The sequence below is a fragment of the Equus quagga genome, chromosome 19 (genome assembly GCF_021613505.1).
Source record: "Equus quagga isolate Etosha38 chromosome 19, UCLA_HA_Equagga_1.0, whole genome shotgun sequence".
In the NCBI taxonomy this organism is placed as follows: domain Eukaryota; kingdom Metazoa; phylum Chordata; class Mammalia; order Perissodactyla; family Equidae; genus Equus; species Equus quagga.
Genome location: NC_060285.1, coordinates 16,821,524 through 16,834,239, shown reverse-complemented (window position 1 = coordinate 16,834,239; position 12,716 = coordinate 16,821,524). Strand labels below are relative to the sequence as shown.

Here is a 12,716-nt window from a genome sequence, read left to right as displayed (position 1 = left end):
CCTCACCTTCATCCATCACCATCGTCACCACCATCCCCATCATCACCACCACCATCACCACCACCATCATCATGACTCTCACCATCATCATCACCATCACCATCCTCACCATCTCCACCATTCTAAGTGACATGGGAAGAGGTGGAGCAGTCTCCTCACCAGTGTGCTGACAGTCTTGCCTGGGGAATTTCACTGCAGCCTCTTACCCTGGTGCTGGACCATCTGCAGCTTAATCAATACCTTCAATAATTTGTGCCTACTCCCTGTTCAACGGACAGGGCAACTTCACATTTCCTGAAGGTTCCCATCACTCATAGAAGCATTCCGAGGGACTGCCCGCAGGCCTTTGCAAACCTGTTCTAACCACCCCAGCCCAACCCCGGCAGAACTGGCCGCTCCCTCCTCCGTGCCCCATTGCACCTGGCTATAGCACCTGTCATTCCTTATGACATCTACCAGTTTACATGACTGTCGCCCCCACTGGGCTATAAGCCCTTTGAAGACAAGAATCCTGTCTCATGTGTCTTGAATTCACTGATACTTAGCAAAATGTCTGGCTATGGGCTCAATAAATGTTCCTTGAATGAATGAGGAGACACATGAGCAAAACTGAATTGTGAGTGTTATCTGGGGTAAGATCTACCGTTAACTGTCTCACCATCAGGAATGTGTGAATTCATAATGCATTCCTTTTATTTTCACCACCTGAATTTTTATTTATTTCTCCGACCCTTACAGATGTTTTCTACGATAATATTAAATGACCATCTATTAAACCACTCCATAGTCTGAGATTAAAGACACAGAAGTGATGGCAAGAGAGAGAACAAGAATATGCCTGATGCCACCAACCGGCCTCAGAAAGAACCAGAATTTAATTTTCTCCATGCGTGGGAGTTTATGCTCTTAAAGCATACATATTAACTTTTCTACTTCTAGATAAAAATACAAATGACTTCTACCACCTCTAAAGGGCCCATCCTCATTTGCCAACTGTTTTGGGAAAAACATCATGCTCAGAGTTGTGAAGCCTTAGGGAGGCCGCCTCAGGGACCCGGAATAACTGAGAGAATGACTGACGGAAGTTCAGAGCCAAGGGGCCCTCCAGGGAGGAAGGAGGGCATGAAGCTATATACGCACTCAAGTCTTGGCCCCCTGCTACTCCCTGGGTGGGAGAGAAACGAGCTCCTGCAGCCTCAGGCTCTGAAACAGAGGACAGCGGGGGCTGCCCAGGTCAATGTGGCCCTGCACTGGTGCCGGTGGAAGGTGGAGGATGCTGTCACAGTTAGAGCAGGGACTGGGTCCAAATCTCAGCCCTGCCACTTCCTAGCAATGATCTTGCATGATGCCCTCAGCCTGCTGCCCCTCTGCAACACGGGGAATGATACTGCCTACCTCCAGGGAATATGAGGAGGAAGCAACAGAGGCCTGTGATGTGCTCAACCCAGTGCCTGGTACTCCATGAACAGCACCAGTCACTATTCGGTGGCAGGTGGAAGGCAACCTGGGAAGTAAAGGAAACACGCCCAGGTTTGCGCTGGGGCTGAAGGGCACTATGGGGCCTAAGACAGTGGTTCGCAAACCTGGCTGCAAGTTCAAAGTGCCAGTGCCAGCCCCCTGTACACCCACTGAATCCGAGTCGGTGGGGGCGGGCCCAGGCGTTCCTTCAAAGCTCCTGGGAGACTCTCATGGGCAGTCAGGGTTGAGACCCTCTACCACAGCTAAGAGTTGAAGTCAAGCAATGAGAGAAACATACCTGCTAATGGTCAATCCAAAGTGTGTCTCCAGGCCTAAGAGGGAGGCCATCCTGGTTTCAGAATTGAAACAAAAGGTCTTACAATTAAAAACTTACCTATCTTTCTAACCCTGAATACTCCACGTTAATAAAACACATAATGACCAAATTCTCAGAAAGCAACCAGTCTGGAAAAGTCGTAACAAAGCTCAAGTGTTTATTAAGAATTAAAAATACTGTAAATAAGCCATACAGTTCATTTCACAGTAAACTAAACAAACCTTTTTTTTCTTTTCTTTTCCTTTTCTTTTTTTTTTTTTCTTTTTTGAAGGGCAAGACAGCCGTTAAAGAACAGTACAGCTGAGAGGGGAAGGGAAACGGAACAACTACAGAAAATGCACACGCTCCTCACTGACAGGCGGGGCTCTGCTCGGACAGCAAACCTCTTCACGGACATCATGGTGAAATACGACGACTTGGCCTCCACTCCCCAGGCAGACAGCCCACGCCTTTGGGGACAGCCCTCATAAGACATTTCCTGGAAGAACCCAAGGACTCCCCTCTCAGGGGTTCCAAACCTATGTGTTATTTGGGGACCCCACAAGAGGTGACACAGGTCCGCCACAGGGCACTCAGTGGGGTGTCGTGCTTCACATTCACAACCATCTGGATTCTTTGCATAGTTACCTCTGGGATCACGAGATGATTCAGGAGTGGAAAAGACGCCCACCCCGAGGGAGGCGACTGTCAAGCAGCTGATTCTTTTTGACTAAAAACCGAGGGGGGCTTGCCCCCCTCCCAATTCAGAGGTGACACTGATGGGTTTTAACCGGCTTAAAGTGGAAGACAAGAAGGGAGTGACAGCTCTTAAAACTTCAGCCAGAAGTATAAAACAAAAAAAGGAGTAAAATTAATTTTCCTTAACGACAATTAGAAAGAAAAGTGCCTCCTCCCCCCACTCTTTTTACTTGAAATCTGCCAGCCAGGCAGGGCTTTTGAGGTTAGAGTTAATCTGCTTCTGTTAATCCTCAGCTGAAGCCATCACGGTTCTGCCCTGACACTAGGGACATCCCTTCTGAAAAGCACCTCTGATTCGCGGCGGCCAGGCCTTCAGGAAACCAACCAAAAGCAGAAGCAGAAAACTTGAGAAACCAGTGGCGTGTGGCAATAATCGCAAATAAATTAACCGGCCTCAAAAATACAAAATGCCTTGGTGTGCCAGGTGGTGCCCAAGGCCCCGGAGGAGGGGACGGGACGTGGGGGGAGGGGCGCGAGGGAGAAAAGAACACATTTTTTGGTCATAAGAAACTGGACTTTAAATCCACGCCCTGCCACCCACAGTTCCTTTACAGGTTTTCGTGAATCTTTTCCACTTTCACAAACAACCTATCCAGATCACTTCTCAGGTCATCTAGCAAGCCCTTGGCGGATTCCAGGTTGTTCTCGTTGGTCTCTATTTTCACTGAGTAGGCGACCAAACTGTCCACGGCAGTCCTGAGCATTTTCAAGTCCGATTCCACCTGGCTGACTGAGGCTTTTAGGTTGTCTAGAGAAGAGAGTCTGTCCAGGAAGTCCTGGGGAGGCGCAGGGGCCGCCCGGGCTGGGTCCTGGCCGAGCAGCGTGTGCACCTGCTCCTGCACCTTCTGGAGCGCCTCCACGGTGCTGGGGAGCTCGCCCAGGCTTCTCTTCAGCTCCTCCACGTCGCCGTAGAGCGCGAGCTGGGCCTCCCCCAGGCTCCTCACCGTGCTGGCCAGGCCGCCCTGGTCCCCCTCCGAGGGCGCGCCCAGGCCCCGCACGCGCTCCTGCAGGGCGGCCAGGCGCTGCTCGTGCTCCTCGCTCTTGGCCAGGAGGGACTCCAGGCTGGCGGTCTGCTGCGCAGAGGCCGTCTGCACGGCGTGGACCCCGTCCTCCACGGTGTGGAGCCTGGAGTCCAATCCCCGACTCTTTTCCTGGAGCACGTCGAGGGCATCGGAGTTTCTAAAGACTGCGTCTTCTTGGGGCTGGAGGGATTCGGCCTTCAGCTGGCGGAGCTCTTCCTCGAGTCGCCGGATCTCCTCCGGGAGGCGGGCGGTGGACTCCTCCGCCTGGAGGATCTTCTCCGTGAGGGCCTGGAGGGTGAGGCGCTCCGAGTCGGCCACCTCCTTGAACCTCTGCTGCTCCTGCTTGAGGTTCACCAGCTCTTTGACCTCGGTGTAGACGTCAGACTCCATGGTCTGGAGCGTGCTTCTCAGCGCCTCAAGGTCCTTTTCTTTGGACTTCATAGAGATTTGTATTTCCTCCACGACTTCCTTCAAGGCTTTCAAATCCTGCTTGTACCCCTCGGAGTCTTCCAGAGAGGCGACCTTGGCCTTCACCTCATTGATTTCCTTCTGGCTCCTCTTCTGGACTTCGGTGAAGATGGCAATGTTGTCGTTGATGGACTTGGTGAGCTCTGTCAGCCTCTCCTCCACCGTGTTCTCCAGGGACGTGAAGTCCCGCTCGCGGGCATCCTTCACCACGTGGATGCCATCCGACAGGTCTTTGAGGATCTCATTCTGGAGCTTCTGCAGAACCTCACTGATCCGGTTGATCTCGCTCTCCCCCTGCTTCACGGCTTTCTCCGTGAGATCTTGTTTATGTTGGGAGCTTCTCAAGATGGACTCGAAAGTCCCGACCGTGGCCTGCAGAGACTGCACCTGCAACCAAAATCCAGACGTTACCTGCTGAGAAGAGCTGAGGAGTTTTACGCAACATAGCTGTATCTCTCTGTGTCTGCCCAGCTTCCAGGTCCCCCCTCTTCCAGAATGGCACTCTAATTTTCCTTGAAGAACCACCCTTCCATACACAGTCCACGTGGTTTGGAGGACCACCCAAAGGGCCCCTCCAAGTGCTCCAGGGGTGGTTTGTACCCCAGGCCTGATCAATCCTCACTTTCTGTTCCCCACCCTCCCCCTCCACCAGGAGCCACAGTGATTAGCCCAGGGATGGGCATGTGGCCTAAGGCAGGTCAACAAGTGAATTCCAGGACTTCTGTTAAAACTACTGAGAAAGAAAACCTTTTTCTGCTGGGATTGCCAGCTATAGGATGAAGGAAAGCCTGAAACAGCTCAGACCAGCACACAAAGAACGCCAGTCTAAGAATCAAGCCAGCACAGAGGGAAGCAGAACCGAGAGACAGCAAGATCAAGTTCTGAAGACACAATATGAGTCCCTGGATACAGCTATACCTGAAGGAATCTCCTCTTGAACTTTTTAGTTTGAGCCAATAAACTCTCTCTCCCTCCCTCCATCTCTAAGCCAGTTGAAGCTGAGTTTCTAGCTCTTGCAACTAAAAGAGTCTCACAAGTTTTCATAGGGAAAAATCTGAGTCACACAGAAGACACCGGGCTGGGAGGAAAGAGACAAAGGTTCGGGTCTCTGCTCACCACTTCTAGCTATGTGGCCCTGAACAAGTCACTGTCCTCATCTGAAAATATGATCAGTGGACCAAATGATCCCTTAGCATTCCCTGGTTTTGTGAACACATTATGATCCTGTTTGTCACCAGACATTCACTCTACATACATTCTACCCTCAACAGGGTCTGACCTGGGAACCACCCTGGGAATTGATTTAACGTACTAAGGCTGACAATACGGATTAATGACCTGGGCTTCATCCTGACGTGTGGCACATGGTGCTCCCTGGAACGCTTGCTCACAAAAAAAGAGAAGAATCGGAATCTATCAAGCCTCCAGCTCTAACCACCAAGTCACAGAAACCGTACAAGAGAGGAACAGCCACGAGGATGCAATCGGCCAAACCCACAGGGTGGGAAATTCTACAGGACAAATAACCAGGATCCTCAACAATCCAATGGCATTTTTAAAGGAGGAAAGACAGGAAACGATTACAGATTAAAGGAAATTTAAGAGATTGATCAATCAGATGCAACGTGTGGACTTACATGGATCCTGATTCAAACAAACCAAGTGTAAAAGAGATGTTGAGAGAGTCAGGGAAATGTGATTTTGGACTGGGGATTAGAGGATAATCCAGAATTACTGTTAACTTTGTTAGGTGTAAGACACTGTGTTTTGCCAAAAGAAGCAAGGAAAGGACAGGAAAGGGAAGGGAAAGAAAGGAACTCTTATTTGTTAGAAATAAACCCTAAAATACTTTAGGGGAACTAATGTGTCAGTCAAAATTAGATCCTGGTTCACCATCTCCTGGGTCTGCCAGGGCAACACAGGCCCTTCAGGGGCGGAACAGAACCACCAGCATTTCCTGAAGCCCGGCACCCATGGCGCCCGCTGAATCGTCCAGGTAAGGCCAGGCCAGCCGCTCTGCCCCTGCTGCGGCCACTCAGAAGACACGGGCCACTTGCCCATCCCGAGAGCATCTGAGAACAAAAGAGACCAGCTGGGCACCCAACAGGGCAGGGGAGTAGGGTGCTTCAGACTACTCCAACTTCAGCCCCCAAAAAACAAAACAAAATGGGGGAAGGAGGGCCGATGATGCAATGAAACAAGAATAGCAAAAAGCTTATTATTGAAACTGGCGTTCATTATATTGACCCTTCTTTGACTTATGTTTAAACATTTCCATGATAAGAAGTTAAAGAATAAACAGCATGGGCTCTGGAGCCAGACAGCCTATGTTCACATCCTAGCTTGGATTCATCCTCGCTGTGTGATCTTGGGCAAGTTATTTAGCATCTCTGTGCCTTGGTTTCCTCGGCTGCAGGATGGGAACAAAAATAGTACCAGCCTCATAGGCTTGTCTTGTGAGGATTAAGTGAGTTAATATTTGTAAAGTGGTTAAACTGTGCCTAACACATAGTGAATGATCGATAAACAATAGCTATCGTCTTCATTATTGTTTAGACTTTCTTCTGAAGTCACTCAGAAGCCTGGAGATTCCTGACCATCCTCAGCCCAGTGCCAAGTGAAAACGCCTCAAGAACATGAACAGACACCTCGGGTCCAGTTCCAGCCCCATCAATAATCAGCTCTGGGAGCACGAGTAAGTCACACTCGCTCTCCGGGTCCCAAGCTCCTCGTCTTTTAACAAGTAGGTTTCTCAAGTCCCTTCTGGCTTCCACCAGTCTGTGATTTTAAGACAGATTAGAACAAGGTTCTCAGGGACTCCAGAATAGACAAGTTCCCTGCTCAACCAAATATAACCTGAGTCGTAAAGGACACTTGGAGAAGGTACTGGAAAGAGCTCCCCTCTGAAACTAGGTTATTGGCTCAGAGCGCCTGCCTGTTCCACGTACAGCACTCAGAACAGTGGCGTGAACAGGGGAGCACGGCACACACAGCAGGGCCGGCCTTCCTCAGTGGTCTCTGATGAATCAAAGAATGAATGAATGAACAGAGTAAAGCCTGGTGAAGACCAAGCTGGTCTATTTCCCCTCTAGTCCCTGACTGTCACCCCTAACCTGGGCTGCCTCTTAACAAACAGCTAGGAAGGGGACTAGGTCAGTAATTATGGATGAAGTCAAATCCACCCCCAACACTATGAACACAGAAAAGGTCCCCGTATGGATGGTGGTGTGAGTTCATCTTCACACACAAAGACCTCAATATCATCAATATGCAATGAATGCTCTGTTCCCCCAAAATACGTGGGGTGCCCACTAAGTGGTGTGCAAGATGCCAGAGGGAAACTACTGGCTAGCACAGCATCCCTGTCCTCAAGGAGCTCACAGGGGGGGGGGGGGGGGGGGTGGGGAATGGTAGCTGACATTCAAAGCGCACTTACTGTGCATCGATAATCAAAGTCCTTCAGAGACATCATCTCATTACATCCTCGTAATAATCTCATGAGGTGGAGGCTCCCATTGATCTCTGTTTTACAAATGAGAGACTGGAAAGTCACAGAGCTGAGGATCAAAATGCCAGAATGTGTGGCTTCAGAACCTGAGCTCTTAACCTCTAGAGATGTGTGTGTTCAGAGTGCACTGAGAGCCTGGAGGAGATGCTGCCTAAACCCGAAGCCCTGACTCCTCGTCCAGAGTCAAGAGGAGACAGTGTAACAGGACCAGAGAACTCGCTCTCCCACACACAGCCCCCAGTCTCATTACACCAGCCCGGCCAGGCCTCAGCCTTCTCCTACACCACTGCATGCCACCCTGGATCCACCAGGGCAACACGGGCCCTACAGAGGGTCTGCAACTGAACCGCCAGCATTTCCTGAAGCCCGGCACCCACGGTGCCCGCTGAATCGTCCAGGTAAGGCCAGGCCAGCCGCTCTGCCCCTGCTGCGGCCACTCAGAAGACGCGGGCCACTTCCCTATCCCGAGAGCATCTGAGAACGAGAGACAGAGGACACCCAATAGGGCGGGGGAGGAGGGTGCTTCAGAGTCACACTGCTCCGACCCCAATCCCAGCTCCACCACAGAGGGTCTATGTACGACTCTGAATGAGTAACACAACGGCTCCAGGCTGCTGGCCCATCTGTGAAATGGAGCTAAGAAACGGGACCTGCCTCAGACAGTGGCTAGGCAGCACTTCACAGAAAGCCTGGCCCACACTGAACACATAATAATACTGTAAGTATAAGTCCCTGCTAAGGACCAAACCTCGCCCCCGGCCAAGCCTCATACAGACTTAGAAAGGGCTCAAATTTCAGTTGTCAGAGGACCCATCATTACTCACTCATCAATGCCAAATAACGCATTTACTGGCCACCCCAGAGGCACAGACAGAAGTGGCCACACACGGTGGCAAATCCTAATACTGTTCTGGGTGTGAGTTCCAAGTCAATGGAATAAGCATTAATTGAGCAACTACTACATACCAGGCAAGGCATGGGAAAGATAACAAAAGGAAAAGACAAGTGGTTAAGAGTGTTGTGGGCATTCGCTACGGTTTGAAGCCCAGCCCTGCCACTGACTAGCTGCGTAACCATACAAAGTTACTTGGCCTCCCTGGGTCTCACTTTCCTCATCCATGAAAGGGGCGTGATAATAGTACTTACCTCTTGGGGTTGTTGTGAGAGTCAAAAGAGATGAGTGTACAATAAATACGAGGCACTAAATAATAGCTTGATTACAGGACTGAATTAAACAAGGCGTATAGCCAGGTAGATTCTTAAAAATCTAGACGGAGCCCTCCCCTCACTGCGTAGATGGGAAAACTGAGCCCCAGAGAGGGAAGGAATCTGTACACAGCTGTGAAGGAGAAGGGGCGGGGACCAGAAAGGAGAGAGCGAGGGAGGGGCAGGGAGGAAGCAGAGAGAAGACAGCCCAATTTCTTCAACCCCGATTCAAGACCTCCCCACCCGGGCCTCAGCTTCAATCTCTCCTCTCACTACTTCCTAAATGTTACCCGCTGCGGGCAGGGCAGCCACCTGCTGTCCCTCAAAGATGCTCAAGACAATACCCCTGCCTGCGTGTCCTTCATCCCTTCTCTCAACAGTTATCGCTCACCCGCTAAAGCTAGACTGGCGGGACCCTGGCCATTGGACACAGGCTGGGGCCAACTCCACACCCGCTCTCTTCTGAACTCACAGAGCAGTTACTCTCATCAAAACATACCTAACGTGCCATTTCACAAGTAGGACTTGTGTCTTTTGCACCTTCGAGCCCTCCTACGCAGAGCCCGTTGACTATCAGACATCAACAAACATTTTGATTGAGAAATAGGTGGGTAGATGAAAGAGAGGAATCGGAGGAGCTCGTGAGTACAGGCCAGCAGTATGTCTATTTTTTAAGAACGATTTGACATTCAGAACAGGCAAAGCAGGGCTGCCTACTTAATTCCCTTCGAGAAGTCACCTCCCTTGGCCTGAAGCATGGAGTAGGCTGACTCATTCCAGTTGCCCTGCCAGTCTTAAGAGGAAATTCCTAGTCCTGCATACCCCACAAAAGTCGATAGAAACTTGGCAGGGCAGGCAGCATGCTGGGAAAAGGAGGCAGCAGTTCCGGGCTCAGAAGTCGTGGCGGGATTTTTTGTTTCCGTCATGCAACCAACTTTCACTGAGCAATGACACGAGCGGAGGACGGAGGAGGAGGAATGAGACTGAAGGAGCCACACTTGGTGTGGGAAAAACACAGAAAGGGTGAAACCTAAGCAACTTTGCGTTGAAAGGTGGGTCCACCCACACCTGAAACAGGCCCTCTGGACCCTGAACTGGGCCTGGCGTAGACATTCTCATGCAGTCCGCTGCTCCCCCGCTGGAGTCTTAACAGTTGACTGAATCTCTCTAAACCTCAATTTTCCCGCCTGGAAAATGGAGTCAAACAGCCAGTCCTCCCTCCCTGCCGGGGTTACTATGAGAATCAGATAATAAATGAGTAAGCCCTCTAAACACCATATAAATGTGCCTCGTGGTATTATTCACCAGGATGACCCAGTATTTTTGGCCCTTCCTTTCCTCTAAAGCTGAAATACACTACTTCAAAAGCCCACGTGGGTACACTGGACCAATAACGGACAAGGGGCCTCCAGATATGTAACATTTCATTTGAACTTCGCAAATGAATAAGATTACTAGCCTCTCCTTCCCCGGGCTCTGGGTCTATTAAAAACTGGCTCAGATGCCTCCACTGGGAGAGCTGAGGTGCGGCCTTGCCCGAGGCTTCCAGGGATGCGCCGGCTTCCCTTCCAACCTCCTTTTCAGACAACTCTGCCCATTCAGCGGTTCCTAATCCAAAAAGAATGGGCTCCCCAGAGCCTGCCGGCTTCCTTACAGGTCACCGCTAATGTCCTGTGACAGGCCCTTGGCCCACCCTCCCCGGCCGGCCTGACCACCCTAGCCGCGGTCCATCCCTGGGGGCCGATTCCTCCGCGGCCATTAACAAAGAGGGTCTGGGGACTGCCTCGGATCTAGGGCGCCGGGGTGGGGGCATCCGGGCCGCTGGTCGAGGAGGGGGCCGACTCTGGCCACAAGGCCTGGGCAGGGCGAAGGGCCCGGCCGGGAGGGCACGAGGCCGCCCGGCTGGGAGTGCGGGGACCGCAGCCGGGCGGCCGGGGCTGGGGGTCCGGGGGTACCCACCTTCTGCTCGACGCCCTGCAAGCCCTGACCCAGCTCGTCCCTCTGCCGGGAGAAGTCCTGGTGGCCGCGCCGGACCTGCTGGACCTCCTCCAGGACGTGGTGGACACACCAGCCCGAGAAGGCGGCCGCCGCCACCAGGGCGAGGTAGAAGAGAAAGTTGAGCGCCCGGCCGAGCCTGCGCGAGCAGGACGCCGAGGACGCGGCGGCGGCGGCGGACTTGGCGCCGCGGTGGCCGCCCTTGCCGTGCGCCGGTGGCTGCGGATGCTGCGGCGGGTGCTGCTGCGGGTGCGGCGCGGGCGGCGGCGGCTGCTGCGGCGCCGGCGGCGGCTTCTTCGCCACGTCATCCGCGCCGCCCGACGGGTGGGCGCCCCTGTCCGGGGGGCTCGCGGCGCCGTGGCCGCCCTTGGAGCCCCTTTGTTTGGCCGAGGGCATGGCGGGCGCGGCGGCGGGGGAGGCCGCGGGCTGCGGGGCGAGCGAGCGGGGCACGCGGCCCGGGAAACTTCCTGGGGCTCCCCGGGGCTGGGCGAGCGGCACGCGGGCGCTGCTGGCGTCGGAGCGGCCGGGAGCGAGCGGGCGGCCGGGCGGGCGGGCGAGGGAGGAGGCCGGGCGCGGAGGGCGGGGGAGGGGGCCTGCCGCCGCCGCGCCGACCCCGCCTCCCGGGCAGGGCGGCCGGGAGAGCCGAGCCGGGAGAGCCTGCCACGCACGCGGGCCCGCGGGCGGCCCCTCCCCCTGCCGCCACGATCCCAAAGAAGGAGGGGGCGGCCCCGCGGGGCGGATGGGGCTGCCGCGGGGGGCGGCCGAGCGGGGTCTCCCGGGCCCCGGCCGGGGAGGGTGTCCCAGCGGGGTCTCCGGAGGCCGCGGCAGGAGGGGGCAGGAGGCGGCTGAGATGGGGAGGGCGGCGGGGCTGCGTCTACGGAGGCGGGGGCCGGCTGCCGAGGGGACCCAAGGGAGGGGCTGGAGGGCTGGGTAGACAGGAGCTGGGACTGGCGACTGAGCTGGGGCCACGGGGGCCCCGGGGATAGGCGGCCGAGGTGGGGGTGGCCAGGCGGGTCGGAGGGAGGGGAGCCGGGGGTGACCCGGTGCCGTGGGCCAAGTGCGAACCCCCTCCCTTTTCGACTTGTGCGGAGAGAGGAAACGGAGGGGGGGCGCCCCGGGAGTCCTGCCCCTGGGAGTGGGAGTCAGGAGGCGGGAACAGACCTCCCCGTGCCTTTCGGCAGGGAGTTAGGGAAATCCCCCCCCCCCCCCCCCACCCCGCCTTCCTACCCTCGAGCCCGCCACCGGGTTGGGCCTTGTCTCTTTCCTGGGGTTTGAAGGCGGAGGCCAAGAGGGCTGGCTAAAAACCTTCGGCTCGGAGGCATGTTTGGGGAGAGTTAGCAAAGATTCTTGGACTGCATGAAGTCTGTTCAAGGGAACACGTGTATTGATCGTCCCACAGCCCAGTCAGTCCACTGTCGACTCTTTTTCTGAAGCCGTTTCAAGTCCATTTTGTCTTTAGGGGGTCCCGCAGTCTGTCCACAGCCGTTCCTGCGGACAGGCTCTGTGCTGTGTGTGCCGCACCGAGAGGGAGGCAGATCAGAGGTGTCACCCCTACTTTGGTAGAAGGAAATAGGATAACGCCAGGCACTGTGCTTAGCAAGTTTCATATGTTCTTACAACTTCACAAAAACCGCGTAAAGTTGGAATTATTTTACCCATTTTATAGGAGGGAGACTGAGGCTGAGTCCCCACCCTAAATGCTTGGCTGAAGGTCGCACACAGTCATGATTTCAACCTCGGTCTGTGTCTTTTAGAGCCTGTGCTGCTTAATCTCTTCGGAGAGGGAAGGAAACGGGGCCCCAGGGAAATGAAGCAACTTGCCTGCTCAATAGGGCTGGTTGGTGCTGGGGCAGTGACAGACCTCAGCTCCATTCAGCTGCTTTCCTCCAAACCTGGTATCTGGTGTGTGCCTGGCACTGTGTGCGCCTGGCACTGCGTAGGAACGCTGTTTCTTCTGCATAGAACCTTCTCCCAATTGTGTTTT

General features: G+C 54.1%; 1 protein-coding gene across 1 annotated transcript; it reads right to left on the bottom strand.

The window, feature by feature from the left end:
* Positions 1-1,932: 1,932 nt before the first annotated feature.
* Positions 1,933-11,128, bottom strand: CKAP4 (cytoskeleton associated protein 4). Its single transcript, XM_046646641.1, has 2 exons — positions 10,697-11,128; positions 1,933-4,410 (listed from the first exon to the last, which is right to left on the bottom strand). Exons 1-2 carry the CDS (start codon positions 11,126-11,128, stop codon positions 3,082-3,084), a joined length of 1,761 nt encoding a protein of 586 aa, XP_046502597.1. The 3' UTR covers positions 1,933-3,081.
* Positions 11,129-12,716: the final 1,588 nt, after the last annotated feature.

Coding starts and splice junctions, on each gene's coding strand:
- CKAP4 (XM_046646641.1), bottom strand. CDS start 11,128: ATGCCCTCGGCCAAACAAAGGGGCTCCAAGGGCGGCCACGGCGCCGCG. Junction 4,411..10,696: donor TGCAGGGCGTCGAGCAGAAG/GTGGGTACCCCC, acceptor TTTTGGTTGCAG/GTGCAGTCTCTGCAGGCCAC.